Source organism: Pan paniscus, chromosome 8 (genome assembly GCF_029289425.2).
Source record: "Pan paniscus chromosome 8, NHGRI_mPanPan1-v2.0_pri, whole genome shotgun sequence".
NCBI lineage: Eukaryota > Metazoa > Chordata > Mammalia > Primates > Hominidae > Pan > Pan paniscus.
The window spans coordinates 103,542,255-103,566,472 of record NC_073257.2 but is presented as its reverse complement, the minus strand read 5'-3'; the positions used below and the strand labels follow the sequence as shown (position 1 = coordinate 103,566,472).

The 24,218-nt window shown below is 39.3% G+C and overlaps 1 protein-coding gene and 1 long non-coding RNA gene across 3 annotated transcripts in view; one reads left to right on the top strand and one right to left on the bottom strand.

Moving 5' to 3' along the window:
* The window catches only part of LOC134731145 (uncharacterized), a 58,202-nt gene extending 47,953 nt beyond the window's left edge, over nucleotides 1-10,249 (top strand). The window contains exons 2-3 of the long non-coding RNA XR_010113269.1: nucleotides 2,533-2,654; nucleotides 6,093-10,249. This is a non-coding gene — a long non-coding RNA (uncharacterized LOC134731145). The remainder of the gene's footprint in view (nucleotides 1-2,532; nucleotides 2,655-6,092) is intronic.
* A 2,659-nt stretch (nucleotides 10,250-12,908) lies between these two features.
* The window catches only part of HECTD2 (HECT domain E3 ubiquitin protein ligase 2), a 103,749-nt gene continuing 92,439 nt past the window's right edge, over nucleotides 12,909-24,218 (bottom strand). For both annotated transcript variants that reach the window (XM_034931082.3, XM_034931081.3), the window contains exon 21: nucleotides 12,909-15,413. In XM_034931082.3, the coding sequence (XP_034786973.1) occupies nucleotides 15,293-15,413 (121 nt within the window). In that variant the 3' untranslated portion in view covers nucleotides 12,909-15,292. The remainder of the gene's footprint in view (nucleotides 15,414-24,218) is intronic.

The window sequence follows — 24,218 nt, the reverse complement described above, 5'->3', positions numbered from 1 at the left end:
GTCTGTACATGTGATCTATTTTATTCCTTTTAATAAGACATCTTAATGCATTGGGAAATCTAGAAAAGGGAAGAAACCATGAAGCATATAAAGCTTTTCTTTCATTTTAAATATTATTTCTGTATTGGGAAGAGCAGAACATCTGAAATTGTTTTCAAATACTTTAAATAGCATTTACATTTTAAAAATCACAGGAATGATAGTTGTACTGTTGTAGAAAATCAGTGAATACATGGGAAAGACTCAGTATGCCATTCTGACCATTCCTTATTATTATGTCCATTTTGTCTTCAATTCAACTATTCAGATAATAAAAAACTTTCTGTGGTAGGCAAAATACTGGCCCCCAAAGATGTTCATGCCCCAGTCTCACGAAGCTGTGAATGTTACCTTACATGGCAAGTGGGACTTTGCCGATATGATTGAATGAAGGATTTTGAGATGGCTAAATTATTCTGGATTATCTGAGTGGGCCCCAGGTAATCACAGAGGCCCTTGTGAGTGAAAGAGGGAGGCAGGAGAGTTGATGACACCCTGTGGCTTTGAAGATGAGGAAAGGGGTCACCAGCCAAGGCCAGTGGGCAGCATCTGGAAGCTGGAAAAGGCAGGAAGCTGTTTCTCCCCTAGAGCCTCCAAAAGGGACGCAGCCCTTCTGACACCGTGATTTTAGCCCAGTAAGACCTATTTTGCACTTTTCATCTCCAGAACTGTGGGATAATAAATTTGTATGGTTTTAAGCCTCTGAATTTGTAGTAATTTGTTATAGCAGCCGTAGGAAACAAGCCCACCTTCATTCATTTGTTTGGCATGCTTACAAATGCTGCGTCTGAAACCGTGAAACCACGACACATCTTGTGATTCTGGGTGACCAGGAACTAACTAACCCAGTTCTCCATATAACATGGTCCTCTGGGGGAGCCAAAGTTGGTGTGTGGAAATCTTTTTAGGTTATTGAAATCAAAAAGAAAAACGACAGGAAAAGCTATTGACTTCCAGGAGGATGTACACAGACCCTGGAAGCCCATAGACTCAAGGATTTAAAGTGCCAGAAAGGAGGTAGACTACATATACTCACCCTACTTAATGGATGAATCATGGAGGCTCTGTGAGGTTACTTGTCCAAGGTCACAGAATGAGCTAGGGCCTGAGCAAAAGATGGTCTTCTCTCTCCAGTTCTGTGATGGTTCCTTTGATCTTTAACGGGAACATGCTGGGGCTTGCCACAGGGCCATCAGCATCTTCTGACAGCCATCCACTCTCTGCCAGGCTTCCACTGAGGGGTGGCAGGCAGAAGATGGGTGGGCCCAGATTTGCCCATCCTGGGGGGACTTCCTTTGCAACCTGCTTGCTCCTCATCCACCTCAGCTGGCAGCCTGCCAAGCTCCCTGCTCAGAATCACCAGTGTGGGGTTTGGTACCCCAATCTTGGTCCCTTGTGGTTCTAGATAACAGAGCGATAACCCAGGCAGTCTCCCTGGGTGGCCACGATTTGTGTTTGGTTTGAATTTCCCAATGCCCTCCTTTGAAGGGTCGGAGCAGGGAGAGCTTGGCAGCTGCATCCTCAGCTGTGATGTGCACAGAGAGCTTCCCAACTTTTCATTTGACCACTGGAACCTCAGAAGTGACAGTTGAGTAAGAAAAGTAGGCCACTTGGTACAAAGTGGGGGATTTATTCCTAGATCTCCTTGGACCGGGAAAGTGATCATAGGCTCTCGGCACCTCAGAGGTCAATGCATAATAAACAAGGGCCGTTGTGTAACTTTTACTTAATAAATCACTGAGCACTGATTAGGTGGGCTCTGGTTGGGGCTGTTCATACTCTCAAAGAAGCCCAATTCAGCAACAAAATCTGGAGACAGAAGCCACGTTGATCAGGCACCTTCTGTCTAGGCACTTCACAGGCAGTGTTGCTAGGGTTAGGTACCTGGTATCCATCACCCCTGCTCTGCGCAGGGTTCTAATAGATGGAGTCAACACAAGGCTAACTGAAGAGCAAACTGTCTTCTGTAGCATTCAACTCCCAAGTACAGGGCTCTTTTGTCAAATCAGTTTGGAGAAGATCTTGCCTGACTGCTAGCTGTCACTCAAATCTCTTTCCCCTCCTCTTAGATACACAGCTGGACTAATTTTCCAGACTCCTTCACAGTGAGGTGTGGCTGTGTGTGGTAGATGTGCAGGTATGCCTCCAGATGGGCCTTGCTTCAGCAAGTGCAGTCAGTAGACAGTCTCCTGCCATCACCTCCGTCAGGGCCGGCCTCAGCTACAGAGCCTCATCCACTTTGCCTAATGTCACACCCTTCCAGGAGCCTCCTACCTCTGGGGACCACATGAGGCATGGCTATTTTGGCCCAATAAAGGACACCACCAATGGGTAACATCCACTGTAGAGGTCCCCACTGGATTGGCCGTTGGTTTGTCAGGACTGTGTCACGGCTTGACTTCTCCTTCTGCCCAATTCTGTTTCTTCTCCCTTTCCATTCACAAGTATTGACTCCTAATACTTGTAGTGAATCCATCTTGCTTTCTCCTTCAGCCCGCTGAATATGGACTCCAACGGTGCCCTAGGGGATGGTGGAGCCACCAGATGGAAGGAGCCTGGTGATCCTGAGAAGGAGAGATGCCTCGCTGACCTGAACATCTTTCCAGAACTGTTAAGTGAGTTAGAAATGAACTTCTACTATACAAAGCCACTGAAATTTGGGCATCTGTTACTTTAGTTGGCCTACTGAAGCTTCTCTCCTCTCCTCACTTACCTCTCCAGATGCAATGGCAGGTCTTTCGGGGTGGGGGTGGGGCACTGATCAGAACTGCCTGGAAGCTCAAGTACCCACTATACCTAGGCTCAGGCAGGCCAGAGATTCCCAGAGAACGAGAGAGAAGAACAAGGCTTGAAGTGCCTTTTCTGTGCAGAGATCCATACTTCATCAAAATGTGGCCAATTGCTACCAGGCTCTCCTCAATAAAGAAGCAACTGCCCTCCCTTGGGGGCAGCAGTCAGAGTGGAGAGAAAATAAGTTCTCATTCTAACTCTCCTTGAGGGAGAGGAAAATCAAAGTCCTGTGTTTTCTGTAGGAAGGTTGGTATGCAGGAAGAGGAGCCATTTCCCCAAGAATGGGAAAATTCAATTCTTTCAACAATTTATAAAGAGGTACATAATGTGGATGGATAGATGGTATATATCAGTAGATAGATTATACATAGGTAATAGAGATGGTAGACAGATAAGGATGATAGAGACAGATGCATGATAGGTTGATATGTAGAGAGATGATAGGTTGGTAGCTGGATAGGTAAGTAGGTAGGAAATCGAGGCTCAGAGATATTGAGGTAGGTTCTTATGGTCATATAACTAGTATGTGACAGAGGAGGATTCAACTTTAGGTCTAGTTTGACTCAGAAGTGGGATTCAGGCTGGGCGTGGTGGCTCACCCCTGTAATCCCAGCACTTTGGGAGGCTGAGGCAGGTGGACCATTTGAGGTCAGGAGTTTGAGACTAGTTTGGCCAACATGCTGATACCCCATCTCTACTAAAAATACAAAAAAATTAGCCAGGTGTGGTGGCACACGTCTGTAGTCCCAGCTACTGGGGAGGCTGAAGCAGGATAATTGCTTGAACCTGGGAGGCGGAGGTTGCAGTGAGCTTAGATTGCACCACTGCACCCCAGCCTCGGCAACAGAGCCAGACTCCGTCTCAAAAAAAAAAAAAAGAAAAAAAAAAAAGTGGGCAGGTGTGCAAAACCCAGCTCCACATCCTTTCTTCTGCTGAGGATGGCAAAGAACGTGTTTCGTTTGCTCCATACACAGGGTTTCATTTGCCTGACATGATGTTTTGTTTGCTTTTGTTCTATTTTATTATGTTAAGAATTCATCTACTTGTAGCTTGAATTTTGTCATCTAGTAGGTTTTGTTTGTTTGTTTCAGGTGAGCATTTAAGGGCTGCATTCTCTAAATTCATGCATGTTCAAATATATTTTTTACTTTTTTATTTGAAGGACAACTCAGGTTGGTGCACAATTTCTTAGTAACCCCTTTTCTCAGAACTCTTGTCATGGGTTTATGACAAGTTTTCTTGCTGTTTGGGAAAATTATGGAATATCTGAAGGAAATGCATGAGAGCTAAGGTTGAACAAATTGGGTTGAACAATTGAAAGCCTTTAATCCCTGGCCAATGTGTTTTGACTTGCTGTTGTTGGCAATAGACAGCCATTGAGAGCTTCTTTTCTTTTCTCTTCATATTATTTTTTTCATCAACTTTAAGTTCCAGGGTACATGTGCAGGATGTGTAGGTTTGTTACATAGGTAAACACATGCCATGGTGATTTGCTGCACAGATTAACCCATCACCTAGGTATTAAGCCTAGCATCCATTAGCTATTCTTCCTGATTCTCTCCCTCCCTATGCTCCTCACCTCGACAGACCCCATTGTGTGTTGTTCCTCCCATGTATCCATATGTTTTCATCGTTCGGCTTCCACTTATAAGTGAGAATATGTGACATTTGGTTTTCTGTTCCTGTGTTAGTTTGTTGAGGATAACAGCTTCCAGCTCCATCCTTGTCCCTGAAAAGGACATAATCTCATTCCTTTTTATGGCTGGATAGTATTCCATGGTATATATGTACCATATTTTCTTTGTCCAGTCTATCATTGATGGGCATTTGGATTGATTTCATGTCTTTGCTATTGTGAATAGTGCTACAGTGAACATACACATGCATGTATCTTTATAAAATAATGATTTATATTCCTTTGGGTACATACCTAGTAATGGGATTGCTGAGTGAAATGTTATTTCTGCTTCTAGATCTTTGAGGAATCACCACACTGTTTTCCACAATGATTGAACTAATTTACATTCCCACCAACAGTGTAAAAGCGTTCCTTTTTCTCTGAAACCTCACCAGCATCTGTTGTGTCTTGACTTTTTAATAATAGCCATTCTGACTGGTGTGTGTGAGATGGCATCTCTTATGGTTTTCTTTTTCTTTTTTTTTTCTTTTTTTTCAATGGCGTCTTGCTCTGTCTCCCAGGATGGAGTGCAGTGGCATGATCTTGGCTTACTACAGCCTCCACCTCCCAGGTTCAAGCAATTCTCCTGCCTCAGCCTCCCAAGTACCTGGGGTTACAGGTGTCTGCCACCATGCCTGGCTATTTTTTTTTTTTTTTTGTATTTTTAGTAGAGATGGGGTTTCACCATGTTGGGCAGGCTGGTCGTGAACTCCTGACCTCTGGTGATCCACCTGCCTCGGCCTCCCAAAGTGCTGGGATTACAGGCGTGAGCCACTGCGCCTGGGCTCATTGTGGTTTTGATTTGCATTTCTCTAATGATCAGTGATGTTGAGTTTTTTTCATATGTTTGTTGGCTACATGAATGTCTTCTTTTGAGAAGTGTCTGTTCATGTCCTTTGCCCACTTTTTAATGGGGTTGTTTTTTTCTTGTAAATTTGTTGGAGTTCCTTGTAGACTCTGGATATGAGACCTTTGTTAGATCATTGAGAGTTTCTGAGCAATGTGGTGGTGGGTTGTATGTAGATGAATTTGAGGTGGAAGAGACCTGTCACAGAGAGACCAGATTAGAGCTACTGCAGTGATTAGGTGGTCAAGGCCTGTAAACAGGCATATGTGGCACTTTATGTACAGGTACACTGTGGATACAGAATTGATGGGACTTAGCAACTGCTTGGGTACAAAGGGACAAGGACAAAAGAGAAGGAGTTGTTAAACAACAATGCCTTGGGTTAACCTGGGGTGAGCGGGTAGATGGTGTCATTTGTAGATCCAGAGAAAGAGTAGATGAGGAAGAGAAAAGGGGAACAGGATGGGGAGGGGGAGGAGAATAGAATGGGAGAATATGAGATCTGAGTGGCTGCATTTTTGAGGAGCTGGTGGAGCTGCCCAGAGGCTGCTGAAATCTGGAACTAGAGTTCAGAGGAGAGGTTAAGGTGAGGGACAGAGTAGAATTGGAAATAGTCCCTAAGTGTGTTGAATATGTCCAATATAGATTCTTTCTAAAGGGAAAGCCTTAGTCATTTTCTAGAAGGCATTGTGAAATCAGCCTCTGAAATTCTGCCCTACCAAACTTGTTTTCTTCTAGGAAGTGACAAAATTGCAGCCCCTGAAGAGCAGGAGAATCCTGGGCTCCATGGCTTCCCCCTGCTGTTTGCAACGGCATTTGATTCCACTTTTGTGTGTTTTCCCTTTTTCGTGATTAATATTTGCTGGAAATGTATTGATTTTTCAGTCTTTTCAAGAAAACTGCTCTTGGGCTTATGTCTCAATTATACTGTTTTTATGTTTCCTCATTTATTTATTGATGCTTTTATCTCTTTTTCTCTTTATTTTTCTTTGCTACCCCTTCCCTTGAATTTTTAATTTTTTTGTTGATCCATTAATTTTATCTTTTGGTAATAAAAACATTTCGAGCTATAAATGTCCCCACAAAAACCGCTTTGCCTATATCCCAGGTAGTCGGATATATAGGCACTCACTGTCATGGTTTTATAAGTAGTCATTATTATAGACAGAATTTCTCCTTGACCCAGAAGAAATTATTTTGTATATTTTAAAATTCCAAGAATATACATAATTTGTTTTTGGAAGGCAGAAAGGGAAGCAAAGGGAAGTATATTATACAAGGTTACACAACCATTAAGTGTCATATTTAGGACTAGAATCCACATTGACTGACTTCTAGTCTAATCAGCAAGAAAATGTTTTCTCCACTTCCAGTGGAATGGTTCAAGCTTGGGAGTTTCTGGAAAGCCTCACTAGCTGGGGGAGCATGTGAAATGGAAAATCATGTTTTGAGTCAGACAGATGTGACTTCAACTTCTGCCTTGGCTCCTTGACAGCTGTGTGACCTTGGACAGGCTCTAGGCCTGAGTTTCAACTTCCTTGTCTGTAATATGGAGAAAATAACATGAATTTTATGCTGCTGTTGTAAAGATTAAATGAAATGTAAAATTGTGTGCATAAAATGCCGCATACACCATAAGTGATCCATAAATATTTATCTCTGTTCCTTTAATTAATATCCTATAGATGCCCAAGGTACTGGATAAAAATTAAAGTAAAAGCATGCATAATCTCAGTGATAACAACGGTTAACAAAGTGCAATATCTTTTAGAACATACACATATGTATACACACATTCATACATGCACGCTCTCACTCACACACACTCAAAATTTGGATTGTACCATAAAACTACCCTGTAACCTGTTTTGTTGTTTGTTTTTTCCCTTCTCAGTTAATGTACAGTGGCCACTGCCACTCACTGCTGCTTCCTTCGGTGAATGAGCAACTTGGTAATTGGAGATGGGCAGGCTGAGGCTCTGTGTAGTTTGGAGTGGAAAGGCAGCCCAAGACTGATGGGAACACAGGGCCTGGGGTGGGGGTTCGGAGGCGTTTCCCGGAGGTTGACGGTCGGGGTGTGAGCAGGTTTGTGTGAGTCAGGGAAAACAGGCTATGAATTCAAGATGAAACTACTTATCCATGCAGGTCTCTGGTTCACTATGCTGATTTAGTAGGTGTTTCACCTGCCCAGTCAAGTTAAGAAGTCAGGCAGGATTTTACCTGAGTTTACTGTCCCAGCACTGTGCCAGGTGCTAGGCAGGGACATAAGAAATACCTCTGCTCTTGAGCTGCTGATATGCACACATTTAACCACAGACCAGTGTGAAAATACTGACATCTGAGAAATGAAGATTTGTGTCAGGGGTATAAAAAAGATTTGCTTTTCAGCTGGGTTTTGTTTGTTTGTTTCAGGGGTTGGTGATGGTTCAGGATAAGGTTTGGCAGGGGAGAGAAAATTCTTGTTTTGGGAGGCTGTGGAGGGCAGGAGACTCAGCTAAGTTGGGATAGACAGGGAGAAGAAAGGAACAGAAAGAAGACCACAGAAGGCACTAGGCTGAGCAGGCAGAGATAGGACTGAACAGGATGTGTTAAGGAGACAGTAAAGGACCTATCCTTTTGGAAGCTGGTATTAGGGAACAAAAATAAATTATGCAAAATAAAAGTGGAACTTATGCTATGCTTTGCAGTTAGAAGGTGGCCAAATAAGCACCAGATACATCTTTGATTTGTAATAAGGAGGCACAGAATAAAAACAGAATTTTATAAAGATTAACTGTAGGGGCCTTAGGAAAACTGGGAAAAGAGTAAGTCTACAGACAAGGAAGTAAGTTAGTTATGAAGGGTTGAGTGTCTATCTAAACCACGGAGGAGGCTGTAGAAATTGAGCAGAAGGACAATGTAAAGATAAAGCTTGCTGACATGGACGTTAAAGAGAAAGTAAAGTCAAAATGAGATCAACGTTTACAAGCCAAGGAAACCAGAAGAATAAGATTGCCAGTGACAGAAATAGACAAGGCAGCCATATTGAAAGTCTTATAAGTGGAGGTGGCCTATATGGTTGGAAACACAGCACAAGATCGTGCTTGAGAAACTCCTGAAATAATTCTGTATTTTTTCATTGTAATTTGTGTGTGTGCAAGTACACATAGGAAAACTTGTCTGGTTACAGAAAAACCTACCAGCGGCCGGGCATGGTGGCTCATGCCTATAATCCCAGCACTTTGGGAGGCCGAGGCAGGCAGATCACAAGGTCAGAAGATTGAGACCATCCTGGCTAACATGGTGAAACCCTGTCTCTAATAAAAATACAAAAAAATTAGCTGGGCGTGGTGGCAGGCGCCTGTAGTCCCAGTTACTCGGGAGGCTGAGGCAAGAGAATGGCGTGAACCTGAGAGGCGGAGCTTGCAGTGAGCCAAGATCACACCACTACATTCCAGCCTGGGCAACACAGTGAGACTCCGTCTCAAAAAAAAAACAAAAAAACAAAAAACCCACAAAAACCTACCAGCTTAACTCAGTGGCGACTAATGCTTCTATTGTATGTATGCCCATGTGTTCAGTCATAATCTCTAAAGGGCATGAAAACATTGAGCTGCATAATTGTCACGAAAACCCTTAAGAAATTTTCTTGCTATGATACACATTTAAGGTTTCATAAGATACTCAGAATTACATTTGCTGCTTATGTTTATAAAGAATAAGTGAGTATGAAGCTGAGGATTAGCCTCCTGCTGAAATATAATGGGCACTCAATAAACAAGTGTTGAACAAATTCACAAACATTAGTGCAATGGATATGCTTCTATAGACCAAGCTGAAATGGAAGAGGCCATCTAGTACTATAAACTTTTATAAATTTTGGACAACATATATCTATAAAAAATATATATCCAAGCTTGAGAGGAAGGGAAATAATTATATATAGGAAATAAGGAAGAAATGAAAAGCCGGAAGTAGGAAGCAGGTGCTGATATTAGGGTGACTCATGAGGATGAGCTCTCTAATGGATGTTAATGTCCACATGAGCTCAACAGACATGCTGTAGGCCTCTTTAAGGTGAGGAGCCAAAACGAATTCTCTTGCATAAATCCTAGACCTTAAAAGGGTTGCTCTGTCTATGAAAAGAAGATAGAAGAACCCTACTCATAAATCCCAACTGTGCCACTGTAAGTGTGGGGTCCAAATTTACACAAGTGGAGAAGGAACTCTAATTGAAGAAATTAACATAAAAATCTGTGGGAAACCTGTAAGTTCTTGATTGAGAACAACATAAAACTGCTTTGCTAGGCTACTTACAGTATTCAGGACACACAGGATGTCCAGTGGAAAAGATCATCCTTTAAGTAGAAATGCAAAATCAAAAATGACAGATCACATAAGGAAATAAACCACTGTGAGACAATGGATGAACAAATAGAAAAATGAGTGCTTTAAGGACTAAAGAGAACAATTTAAAAAAGAACATTAAACAAGTATGCCAAAATTATTAAAGAAAACCATATGAAGAAATGGTATGGAAAAAGAGCATGTGAATTTGAAAAGAAGCCAAAGAAGTTTCTAGAAATCAAAAAATGCAGCCACTGATTAAAACTGAGTTTTTAATCTCAGTGGGTTGGTTAAACAACACATTAGGTACAGAGAAAGAGATGGAATGGTTGAATGAGATGGTCCAACATATGTTCAACAGGAAAAATTAGAACAGGAAAAAGCAATAGCCAAAGAGGAAACAGCTTAAGAATTTTTCCATAATTGATGAAAGATACAAATCTATAGATTCAAGAACCATAATGAATCTCAAGTGGGAGAAAAAATACACATACACATGTTGTCTTTGATGTTCTACCATTTTTGAAAAAAAAAAAAAATCTTAAAAGTAGCCAGAGAAAAAAGAGAGATTACCAAGGCATACAATTATACTAATAGCTAACTTTATGTCAACAACGAAATCAAAGGTAATGGATTAATATATTAAAAACTATAAAATGATTATCAACCTACAAATGTATGCTTAATAAATCTTTCATGAATAAAGGTGACAGTTATTTAAAATAATTTGCTACCAACCAACCCTCATTAAAATAATTTCTAATAGATGTTCTTTATGAGGAGGAAATTTGATTCCAGAGGTAGGTGGAGGACCATAGAAGAGGGAATGGTGTTTGAAGAAATTGTAAATGTGTGGTTAAATCTAAACATTATCTACATAAAATGATAATAATGGCACCTTATTTTATGGATTATATTAACATTAAAAATTCATAGTATAAAAGATGAGGTAAATAAAGTTAAAAATTAGGCCACATATTAGAAAATATTTGTAATGCAAGCACAATAAGAATTAGAATACAGGTAATAACAATAGTAATAATACCAAACATTTAGAGAACACTTATGGGTCAGGCACAAATGTAAGCCCTTCATATGTATGTTCTGTAAGTTTATGTATAAGTATGTAAGTCTATACATATGCATATATCTGATACACTTATAAACTTATATATAATATACACATATACATACATATGTACATGTATACAAATATACCTGTATGTAAACTTATTTAACAACCCTGTGAGCTAAGTATTATTTTCTTTAGTTTCTAGATGAGTAAACTGAGACAAAGAAACATTAAGTAATTTGAAGTAATTTGTTCCAAGTCACTTAGTCATTGGCAGATCTGGAATTCAACTGAAGCAATGTAGCTCCTGTTAACAAAGGATCAATATCCAGAATAAGGAAAAAACTCCTAAACACCAATAGGGAAAAAAAATAGGAAAACACAGGCTAAGAATATTGAACTGGCCATTCACAGAAGAAATCTGAAGAGCCTGTAAATATACACAAAGGTGTTCAATGCCATTAACAATTATGGAAATAGAAATTAAATCACACTAGTTAAATAAGCCAAGAAAGGTCTGCTAAAGCCAAGTGTTGGGGAGAATGTGGACAAACGACAACTCTTTATAATGCTGATGGAAATTAATGCCGGAACCACCACTCTGGAGAGCAAGTGGACAATATCTGGTAAAGCCGGAGATGTACAGCCTGTGATCCAGCAATTCTACATCTGGGCTATAGTCTAGAGAGCCTGGTTCACACTGGAAAACAACTCAATGTTAGTGTGTGGGAGGATGGATCCAGAAAGTGGTACATTCATTTCATGATTCTATTCTGCAGTTAAAAATGCATTATATCTAAATGTAAATAAATCTATAAAAGACAATATTAAGTGAAAAAAAGTTTTGGAAAGATATATAGAGCATGAGATGTATGCAACTGTAACAATATTACATAGTGTTTACACATAGGTACATATATGTAAAGACAGCATGGGAAAGATTCACACGAACTACAGGTTAACAGAGAACAGAGAGGGAGTAGAGGGGGATTGGAGATGGGCACAAGAGGGGCTTCAATCCCATTTGCAAAATTATTTTTAAAAAACTGGTAATATTAACATGTATTATCATTTTTTAGGTCTGAGTGTGGGATCATGGTATTTCATTATGTTAATCCTGAAATTTTTCTGTTTACTTGAACTATTTCATTAAAAATAGAATTGTATCTTGTTACACAGCTATAAAATAGTATTTAAAACCCTTGCATCATGAGACAGCTATAAGGATAAATCCTACAGTACTGTTTCTAGAATAAGAAAGATTCTCCCAACACAATTTTAAGGCTTCAAAAGCACTTTGCGTTCTTTAATCTGTGGTTGAACCCAGCATTTAAGTCAAAAGCCTCCAGAAGGCGTCAGAAGCAGTGGTTGTAGGATGTTTCTACATCAGTACCATAATTGGTCTTGCATCACTTTTTATTGCTTATCATGTGCCAGGCACTGGATAAGTGCTTTACACATTAGTTCATTTAATCTTCTCTACAACTCTATGAGGTAGGTAGGTTATTTCCATTTTACAAATTATTTCCATTGTACATTTGAGGAATGAGGAAGTTAACTTGCCCAGCTAGTAAATGGTGAACCCAGGCAGTCTGGCTCCAAAACCTAGGCACTAGACTAAACGATTTGCGGCCATCTGGGTGAACTGATCTTGTGTCCCCTCCTGCGAAAACCCATCCTGGTCTTTTTTCCATCCAGCTACCTATTTTCTTTCATTAATCACCCATAACATTCTCTCTTACATTCTTATAATCTCCACTCTTCCTTAAGCATGAGATATGTGGACAAGGGGAAAAGGGCCAAATGAATGGTTTTGGAGAGGAATACTTACTTAAGAGCTGAAGTTATCTATCTACGGCCAATGAAATGTTACACTTGGTTCACTTCTGGGTGTACTCCAAATGGTATTATACATTCATTTGGTGGAATAGCTGTGTGATCTTTCAAATATTGGATATACATTTCATGCTGAAAATATGCTAAAGAGGTTGGTAATACTTAATGTCAACAACATACATCTTTTGAAGTTATGTGTCAGCAATTTTCCTAAGCACTAGATTGAGACAGTATAATGCAAAGAATAGCTTGCATTTATAAAATATTTTAAACATATGGCTTTAATTAATTGCCCAAGTGTTCAAAAAATAAACTGAAGCCTGACTGACTGTATAATTTTAATATTTGAAAAATTGCATCCAGAAATTAATACAATACAGATTTGTACAAAAAAGGAAGGACGTAAAAACTTCTAATCATACAGACAAAAATATGACTGACTAAGCAAAGATTTTAAAAAAGGACAGGACGTTTAAAAAATACTGATAAATACTGTGTAATGCTTTAATTTACTGTGGCAGATACAAAAATCAATAATTCATCAACAGATTATATATGTAAAAAAAGTAACTACGTGAATTTTCTAGCTTTTTAAATTAACAAAATGTAACAGTAGTGGTTTTTATTTTTTAAATGAGGTATTATTACACTGTAAACCAAAAACAGAGCACGAATAAATAAAGGCAATGTGCAATTTAGTGATAAATGATTATACATTTCAACTTAACAACAGATAACAAAAATTCTCTAGTTATTTATGGACTTCGTCATCTAAAAATTTGGCTTGCTTGTGTGGACTTCTTATTTAAAAGTGACACAGCTAATCGATATACAAGCACATCATTAAACATGCAGACCAAGCCAACACAATTTTTCCATGAGTCATCTCTACCAAATAAAAACTGTTTACATTTTATTTAAAACACTTAAATCTGGTTTCTTATACATGTTTCTTTTGTGCTTATAAGTGGTAACCTACATTAAAAAGCTGATTTTCTAGTTCAAGCAGTGTAAGAGAGAAGCAGTTTTATTTGCATATGGATTTAAAACAGAGCAAAATGAAACAAAACCAGGATGCCTTTAACTCTCTTAGGCTTTCCAAGATTTTTAAGAAGAAATACCCTTGAAATAATATACCCAAATGGAAGAGCAGAATCACTTCCATCTCAAAGAGAATAGTAAACAAAGTGACCCCTTTTCCTCAAAGAAAGATTTGTGGGTTGGCTTCAGAACTGTTGGAGAACAAGCTGACTAGTTCCTCCACCCTGGAAGAATTCTGCTGGTTGGGTGCAGGAAGCATAGCAAGAAAATAGCCTAGCCCAGAAAGATTTTGGGGGAAGTATTATTTGCATATGAACCATATGCTGGTACTAAATGCTGGTTTCATTATTATTGCAAATATAACTTCAGAGTTTTCTGAAGGAAAGCTGTTAAAGTATGGTAGAGAAGTCTTGGTTTGGCAATATTTGTAACATGCTAATAAAACTGCTTCATTTGCTGTAAATTAAAAAAAAACATTTACTGTCTGACTTAAAATGCGGTTTCTTTTTACATACTACTTTATTAGAAACTCTAAAAAAAGGGTACTTTGAATTTATTATATTCAGAATCCAGTGAAAAACAAACATTTTGGCCAAAACGTTGAATTTTATTTTTATACTAAGCTATATCATTTTGACACAAATGTTATTATTGTATTCACTTTTGTCAAATACTTTAACCTATCTTTTTCAAAAATTAGTGTTTTGGTACAACTGGTGATCAAAAAATGTAGATATAAGTCTTGTACATGATTCAAAAGATTTATAAAAGCAGTTATATTCTTTTGTGCTTGTAACTGACATACTTCATCAATGATTATTTAGGTCTGATTTCTTTTCTAATATCTTGAGCCTTAAGAAGAAATGATCATTATACAAATATTAGAGAGTACACAAGTAACTAGTTTACTGCCAATGTGCATGCAGACTAACAACACTTAAAAGAATATAACCTTGAATCCAATTAGTCTGAAAATACTCTTGTACAATCATCTTTATTGATTTGTAAAAGCTGTGTACACATCTAAAACCCTGAATTTACTTTGTAAAAATAAATCTTTAACAATAAATGGCACTATCAAAATCCCATTATTCTCAGGCTATTATGTAGTTATTTACATGCTTTTCAGCAACTGCTGAGAAGAATCTTATAGGTCCCAAGCCAGTATATCAAAAATCCCTGTAAACTGCATTTGCAATGATACTGTGTTGTATACCACTATATGAAAATATGGCTACATGCCTTATGTTAAAGATAATGTAGCTGTTTGCTTTGCTACTGTGTGCTAGCAGTGCTAGCAGTGTACAATCTGCCACTGGGTTCAACTATACCATAAATTCATTCTTCACTGTACTTTGCTTTCCCAGTGGAATGCCTGTGACAAACTACTTGTGGAGAATGATAAAGTGCTATAAAAAAGAGGAACTGGACCATACCTGTCTCTGCCATGTGGATTTTTCCTCACTCAAGCGATTTCTGTGTGTGTTTTTAGAAAATTATGCCTTTGCTGAACATACTTCATATTTGATTTTTTAAAAACTTAATATTTTAAAGTTGGTGAGCTTTGTCAAAGTGTTTTGAGACAGAAACATGAAAAGGCTAAAGGCACAGTAAGAGGGAAGTGAATGCTACATATAAAAGATTATATTTCAAGTCTTCTAGGTTACTCAAGTCCAAAACCTTCTGAATTTGAAATTCCAATGATCAATTTCTGTTTCAGATCCTTTTTGCTCTTGTAGGGGGGAAGGCAAAGTTGATTGAAGCAGGTATGGGCCACAGGTAAGCTAGGGAAAAAAATTAAAAAAAAATACTAAGTCTTGAAACACACATAAAATGACTGCTATGCAACTTTAAAAAATACCAGGACACACACATTCAAATCTATTTCACTCTGTTAAGAGATGACTCATCCATTCCTTCACTGAACAGATATTTACTGAGTACCTCACTTTGTATCAGACACCACTCTAGACACTAAGGCTATGGTTACAGACAAGACAACCAATGTTACCACTTTCATGAAACTCATTTAAGAAGCATTTTGTTGGAGTCACACAGATATGAATTTGAATTCTGCTTTCCCCACTTACTAGCTGTAGGGTCTTGTTCGAGTTGCATAATATCCCCAAATCCCAGTTTCCTCATCAACAATATAGGGTAAACCATCCAATTAGGCTGTTTAATAACCTAATCAGGTTGTTTAATAACCAGGAGTTCCCAACCCCAGGGCCAGAGATGGGTATGGTTGTTGGTGGCCTGTTAGGAACTGGGCTGCACAACAGGAGGTGAGTGGCAGGCGAGCATTACTGCCTGAGCTCTGCCTCCTGTCACATAAGCGGCAGTATTAGATTCTCATAGGAACAAGGACCCTATTGTGAACTGCACGTGCAAGGAATCTAGGTTGCATGCCCCTTATGAGAATCTAATGCCTGATGACCCGAGGTGGAACAGTTTCATCCAAAACTACCACCACCTCCCACTCTCCCCACTCCTCCCTGGTTCTGTGGAAAAACTGTCTTCCACAAAACCGATGCCTGGTGCCAAAAAGGTTGAGGACTGATGGTTAAAAAGATTAAAAGAGTGATATACACAAAACATCTAGCAGCCGAGGAGTAGATAATATAATGAATGATACTATTATTCCGGTTTTTAGTATTAAAAAGTAATTTAAAAAAGAGCATTTTGGGGACAGTAGATGCCCCTTGATGCACATGTAAAAATTATCTTCTGAATCCTTTTGGTGTCATCTCCCCCACCTACTATCTGATAATGTTGTTATCATCATTTAGGATTCTTACAGCTATCTTAAGACTCTTTCCTTCAGTCTTTATGAACTTCACAGCATCAGAACAGCTGTCAGAGAAATCAATGAATAAAAATGTGAATACACTACAGAAAAGGAAAACATTTTTAAAGAAGTTTGTAAGATTTAAAACTAAATTTTGAGAGCCCCCCCCATATTAAAAGACTTAAAACTACTAGAATCAGCATTTACTCAGTGTTTGGTCTATGATAATCACTGTGCTGAGTGCATTTACATGCATTGTTTCCTTTAATTTCAGCCTCAAAGCAACTTAAAAGTGGTTGTTCTCATTTTACTGGTGAGGAAAAATAGACATGTAAATATACAAGTAACCTGTTCAGGGATAGAGAGCTGGTAAAGATGTAGGCCCAATATTCAGACCCAGATCAGTCTGACTTAAAAAACCAGTGTTGTTCACATGTAAGATTTAACATTCTTAATTTTTTACGCATCAGACATACATTTGTATGAATTAAAAATATCATCAAATAACAAAGCAAAGAAAAAAATGAAAATGCCAACTCAGTTTTTTAATATATTTTTTTCTAAAGTGCTCTGCTGTTTACAAGGTCCTAAGCTACACAACAACTTATTTTTATGCCAGTGTTTCATGCATCCATTCAATAACATTTCCCGAGTTATTTAAAACATTTGTTTTCTCTTCATTCTGTTAAGGCTGAGCTTTCCAAGTTTATTTAATACTCATCTACCTAGATACAAGGTCTCTTAAAACTGAAAGAAAACAATATCAATATTCTACCAGAAGAATATCTTATGAAAATGTTTATTGAAGAAAAAATGTGTCCAGGATTTTCTTAATCCATCAGGGGCTTCAATAACATGTATTTGATGAGGTGCAGGACCAAATTATGTATATCTTTTAAGCCTGACTCTTTGGATGATTTGCAAAGGAAGCTGCTTAAGGACAACCAGAGATGGAAAAGGATGTAATTTGAAATTTGCTTTGCAATCTTGGCCATTCTACATTACACTCTGTACTAAAGAATCAGGATAACCACAAAATATTGCCAAGGGTTCATGCCCTTTTAGGGGAAAAAAGCATTCTGAATACAATTAATGACTGAAGATTATTTTCTCCATGGACTTTATTCTAAGAGGCACTGGGAGAAGGCATCTGGTCTTATCTATGAATTTAAAATTGAAATCCTGCACTGGCTTATTGTGCCCATTATATGTCTTCATTTTTTGGCCCTTTTCACTGATACTATTCACTATCTTTTTCTGGACTCCTGTTATCCTCTTCTTCATTAACTGCTAATGAGTTGAGATACAATACAACATGTTTTTCCTCTACCTTTTATTTTAGATTCAGGGGTACATGTGCAGGTTTGTTATATAAGGTAAACTGCATGTCATGGGGGTTTGGTGTACAGATTATCTCATCACCCAGGTAATAAGTAAGTACCTGATAGGTAGTTTCTTTTATCTTTACCCTCCTCCCACCCTACCCGCTCAAGTAGGTCCCAGTGTTTGTCATTCCCTTCCTTGTGTTCACATGTACTCAATATTTAGCTCCCACTTACAGGTAAGAATATGCGGTATTTGGTTTTCTGTTCCTGTGTTAGTTTGCTTAGGATGGAGCCTCTAGCTTCATCCATGTTGCTGCAAAGGACATGATCTTTTTTTTAATGGCTGCATAGTATTCCATGGTATATATGTACCACATTTTCTTTATCCAGTCTTTGCTATTGTGAATAGTGCTGCAGTGAACAATGAACATATGCATGCATGTGTCTTTATGACAGAATAATTTATATTCCTTTGGGTACATACCCAATAATGGCATTGCTGGGTTGAATGATAGTTCTAAGTTCTTTAAGAAACCTCCATACTGCTTTCCACAATGGCTAAAATAATTTACATTCCCACCAGCAGTGTATAAGCATTCCCTTTCCTCTGCAACCTTGTCAGCATCTGCTATTTTTTGATTTTTTTTAATTTATTTTTTTAAATTATACTTGAAGTTTTAGGGTACATGTGCACATTGTGCAGGTTAGTTACATACGTATACATGTGCCATGCTGGTGTGCTGCACCCACTAACCCGTCATCTAGCATTAGGTATATCTCCCAGTGCTATCCCTCCCCCCTCCCCCCACCCCACAACAGTCCCCAGAGTGTGATGTTCCCCTTCCTGTGTCCATGTGATCTCATTGTTCAATTCCCACCTATGAGTGAGAGTATGCGGTGTTTGGTTTTTTGTTATTGCGATAGTTTACTGAGAATGATGATTTCCAATTTCATCCATGTCCCTACAAAGGACATGAACTCATCATTTTTTATGGCTGCATAGTATTCCATGGTGTATATGTGCCACATTTTCTTAATCCAGTCTATCATGGTTGGACATTTGGGTTGGTTCCAAGTCTTTGCTATTGTGAATAATACCGCAATAAACATATGTGTGCATGTGTCTTTATAGCAGCATGATTTATATTCCTTTGGGTATATACCCAGTAATGGGATGGCTGGGTCAAATGGTATTTCTAGTTCTAGATCCCTGAGGAATCGCCACACTGACTTCCACAATGGTTGAACTAGTTTACAGTCCCACCAACAGTGTCAAAGTGTTCCTATTTCTCCACATCCTCTCCAGCACCTGTTGTTTCCTGACTTTTTAATGATTGCCATTCTAACTGGTGTGAGATGGTATCTCATTGTGGTTTTGATTTGCATTTCTCTGATGGCCAGTGATGGTGAGCATTTTTTCATGTGTTTTTTGGCTGCACAATGTCTTCTTTTGAGAAGTGTCTGTTCATGTCCTTCGCCCACTTTTTGATGGGGTTGTTTGTTTTTTTCTTGTAAATTTGTTTGAGTTCATTGTAGATTCTGGATATTAGCCCTTTGTCAGATGAGTAGGTTGCGAAAATTTTCTCCCATTTTGTAGGTTGCCTGTTCACTCTGATGGTAGTTTCTTTTGCTGTGCAGAAGCTCTTTAGTTTAATTAGATCCCATTTGTCAATTTTGGCTTTTGTTGCCATTGCTTTTGGTGTTTTAGACATGAAGTCCTTGCCCATGCCTATGTCCTGAATGGTAATGCCTAGGGTTTTTATGGTTTCTTCTAGGGTTTTTATGGTTTTAGGTCTGATGTTTAAGTCTTTAATCCATCTTGAATTGATTTTTGTGTAAGGTGTAAGGAAGGGATCCAGTTTCAGCTTTCTACCTATGGCTAGCCAGTTTTCCCAGCACCATTTATTAAATAGGGAATCCTTTCCGCATTGCTTGTTTTTCTCAGGTTTGTCAAAGATCAGATAGTTGTAGATATGTGGCATTATTTCTGAGGGCTCTGTTCTGTTCCATTGATCTATATCTCTGTTTTGGTACCAGTACCATGCTCTTTTGGTTACTGTAGACTTGTAGTATAGTTTGAAGTCAGGTAGTGTGATGCCTCCAGCTTTGTTCTTTTGGCTTAGGATTGACTTGGCGATGCGGGCTCTTTTTTGGTTCCATATGAACTTTAAAGTAGTTTTTTCCAATTCTGTGAAGAAAGTCATTGGTAGCTTGATGGGGATGGCATTGAATCTGTAAATTACCTTGGGGAGTATGGCCATTTTCACGATATTGATTCTTCCTACCCATGAGCATGGAATGTTCTTCCATTTGTTTGTATCCTCTTTTATTTCCTTGAGCAGCGGTTTGTAGTTCTCCTTGAAGAGGTCCTTCACATCCCTTGTAAGTTGGATTCCTAGGTATTTTATTCTCTTTGAAGCAATTGTGAATGGGAGTTCACTCATGATTTGGCTGTTTGTCTGTTATTGGTGTATAAGAATGCTTGTGATTTTTGCACACTGATTTTGTATCCTGAGACTTTGCTGAAGTTGCTTATCAGCTTAAGGAGATTTTGGGCTGAGACAATGGGGTTTTCTAGATATACAATCATGTCATCTGCAAACAGGGACAATTTGACTTCCTCTTTTCCTAATTGAATACCCTTTATTTCCTTCTCCTGCCTAATTGCCCTGGCCAGAACTTCCAACACTATGTTGAATCGGAGTGGTGAGAGAGGGCATCCCTGTCTTGTGCCAGTTTTCAAAGGGAATTCTTCCAGTTTTTGCCCATTCAGTATGATATTGGCTGTGGTTTGTCATAGATAGCTCTTATTATTTTGAAATATGTCCCATCAATACCTAATTTATTGAGAGTTTTTAGCATGAAGCGTTGTTGAATTTTGTCAAAGGCCTTTTCTGCATCTGTTGAGATAATCATGTGGTTTTTGTCTTTGGTTCTGTTTATATGCTGGATTACATTTATTGTTTTGCGTATATTGAACCAGCCTTGCATCCCAGGGATGAAGCCCACTTGATCATGGTGGATAAGCTTTTTGATGTGCTGCTGGATTCGGTTTGCCAGTATTTTATTGAGGATTTTTGCATCGATGTTCATCAAGGATATTGGTCTAAAATTCTCTTTTTTGGTTGTGTCTCTGCCTGGCTTTGGTATCAGAATGATGTTGGCCTCATAAAATGAGTTAGGGAGGATTCCCTCTTTTTCTATTGATTGGAATAGTTTCAGAAGGAATGGTACCAGTTCCTCCTTGTACCTCTGGTAGAATTCGGCTGTGAATCCGTCTGGTCCTGGACTCTTTTTGGTTGGTAAGCTATTGATTATTGCCACAATTTCAGATCCTGTTATTGGTCTATTCAGAGATTCAACTTCTTCCTGGTTTAGTCTTGGGAGAGTGTATCAATCAGGAATTTATCCATTTCTTCTAGATTTTCTAGTTTATTTGCGTAGAGGTGTTTGTAGTATTCTCTGATGGTAGTTTGTATTTCTGTGGGATCGGTGGTGATATCCCCTTTATCATTTTTTATTGCATCTATTTGATTCTTCTTTTTTCTTTATTAGTCTTGCTAGCGGTCTATCAATTTTGTTGATCCTTTCACAAAACCAGCTCCTGGATTCATTAGTTTTTTGAAGGGTTTTCTGTGTCTCCATTTCCTTCAGTTCTGCTGTGATTTTAGTTATTTCTTGCCTTCTGCTAGCTTTTGAATGTGTTTGCTCTTGCTTTTCTAGTTCTTTTAATTGTGATGTTAGGGTGTCAATTTTGGATCTTTCCTGCTTTCTCTTGTGGGCATTTAGTGCTATAAATTTCCCTCTACACACTGCTTTGAATGCGTCCCAGAGATTCTGGTATGTTGTATCTTTGTTCTCGTTGGTTTCAAAGAACATCTTTATTTCTGCCTTCATTTCGTTATGTACCCAGTAGTCATTCAGGAGCAGGTTGTTCAGTTTCCATGTAGTTGAGCAGTTTTGAGTGAGATTCTTAATCCTGAGTTCTAGTTTGATTGCACTGTGGTCTGAGAGATAGTTTGTTATAGTGTCTGTTCTTTTACATTTGCTGAGGAGAGCTTTACTTCCAAGTATGTGGTCAATTTTGGAATAGGTGTGGTGTGGTGCTGAAAAAAATGTATATTCTGTTGATTTGGGGTGGAGAGTTCTGTAGATGTCTATTAGGTCCGCTTGGTGCGGAGCTGAGTTCAATTCCTGGGTATCCTTGTTGACTTTCTGTCTCGTTGATCTGTCTAATGTTGACAGTGGGGTGTTAAAGTCTCCCGTTATTAATGTGTGGGAGTCTAAGTCTCTTTGTAGGTCACTCAGGACTTGCTTTATGAATCTGGGTGCTCCTGTATTGGGTGCATGTATATTTAGGATAGTTAGCTCTTCTTGTTGAATTGATCCCTTTACCATTATGTAATGGCCTTCTTTGTCTCTTTTGATCTTTGTTGGTTTAAAGTCTGTTTTATCAGAGACTAGGATTGCAACCCCTGCCTTTTTTTGTTTTCCATTTGCTTGGTAGATCTTCCTCCATCCCTTTATTTTGAGCCTATGTGTGTCTCTGCACGTGAGATGGGTTTCCTGAATACAGCACACTGATGGGTCTTGACTCTTTATCCAATTTGCCAGTCTGTGTCTTTTAATTGGAGCATTTAGTCCATTTACATTTAAAGTTAATAGTGTTATGTGTGAATTTGATCCTGTCATTATGATGTTAGCTGGTTATTTTGCTCGTTAGTTGATGCAGTTTCTTCCTAGTCTCGATGGTCTTTACATTTTGGCATGATTTTGCAGTGGCTGGTACCGGTTGTTCCTTTCCATGTTTAGTGCTTCCTTCAGGAGCTCTTTTAGGGCAGGCCTGGTGGTGACAAAATCTCTCAGCATTTGCTTGTCTGTATTTTATTTCTTCTTCACTTATGAAGCTTAGTTTGGCTGGATATGAAATTCTGGGTTGAAAATTCTTTAAGAATGTTGAATATTGGTCCCCACTCTCTTCTGGCTTGTAGGGTTTCTGCCAAGAGATCCGCTGTTAGTCTGATGGGCTTCTCTTTGAGGGTAACCCGACCTTTCTCTCTGGCTGCCCTTAACATTTTTTCCTTCATTTCAACTTTGGTGAATCTGACAATTATGTGTCTTGGAGTTGCTCTTCTTGAGGAGTATCTTTGTGGAGTTCTCTGTATTTCCTGAATCTGAATGTTGGCCTGCCTTGCTAGATTGGGGAAGTTCTCCTGGATAATATCCTGCAGAGTGTTTTCCAACTTGGTTCCATTCTCCCCATCACTTTCAGGTACACCAATCAGATGTAGATTTGGTCTTTTCACATAGTCCCATATTTCTTGGAGGCTTTGCTCATTTCTTTTTATTCTTTTTTCTCTAAACTTTCCTTCTTGCTTCATTTCATTCATTTCATCTTCCATTGCTGATATCCTTTCTTCCAGTTTATCACATTGGCTCCTGAGGCTTCTGCATTCTTCACGTAGTTCTCAAGCCTTGGTTTTCAGCTCCATCAGCTCCTTTAAGCACTTCTCTGTATTGGTTATTCTAGTTATACATTCTTCTAAATTTTTTACAAAGTTTTCAACTTCTTTGCCTTTGGTTTGAATGTCCTCCTGTAGCTCAGAGTAATTTGATCGTCTGAAGCCTTCTTCTCTCAGCTCGTCAAAGTCATTCTCCGTCCAGCTTTGTTCTGTTGCTGGTGAGGAGCTGCGTTCCTTTGGAGGAGGAGAGGCGCTCTGATTTTTAGAGTTTCCAGTTTTTCTGTTCTGTTTTTTCCCCATCTTTGTGGTTTTATCTACTTTTGGTCTTTGATGATGGTGATGTACAGATGGGTTTTTGGTCTGGATGTCCTTTCTGTTTGTTAGTTTTCCTTCTAATAGACAGGACCCTCAGCTGCAGGTCTGTTGGAGTACCCTGCAGTGTGAGGTGTCAGTGTGCCCCTGCTGGAGGGTGCCTCCCAGTTAGGCTGCTCGGGGGTCAGGGGTCAGGGACCCACTTGAGGCAGCAGTCTGCCTGTTCTCAGATCTCCAGCTGCGTACTGGGAGAACCCCTGCTCTGTTCAAAGCTGTCAGACAGGGACATTTAAGTCTGCAGAGGTTACTGCTGTCTTTTTGTTTGTCTGTGCCCTGCCCCCAGAGGTGGAGCCTACAGAGGCAGGCAGGCCTCCTTGAGCTGTGGTGGGTTCCACCCAGTTCGAGCTTCCTGGCTGCTTTGTTTACCTAAGCAAGCCTGGGCAATGGTGGGCGCCCCTCCCCCAGCCTCGCTGCCGCCTTGCAGTTTGATTTCAGACTGCTGTGCTAGCAATCAGCGAGACTCCGTGGGGTAGGACCCTCCGAGCCAAGTGCAGGATATAATCTCGTGGTGCGCCGTTTTTTAAGCCCGTCGGAAAAGCGCAGTATTCGGGTGGAAGTGACCCGATTTTCCAGGTGCCGTCCGTCACCCCTTTCTTTGATTAGGAAAGGGAACTCCCTGACCCCTTGCGCTTCCTGAGTGAG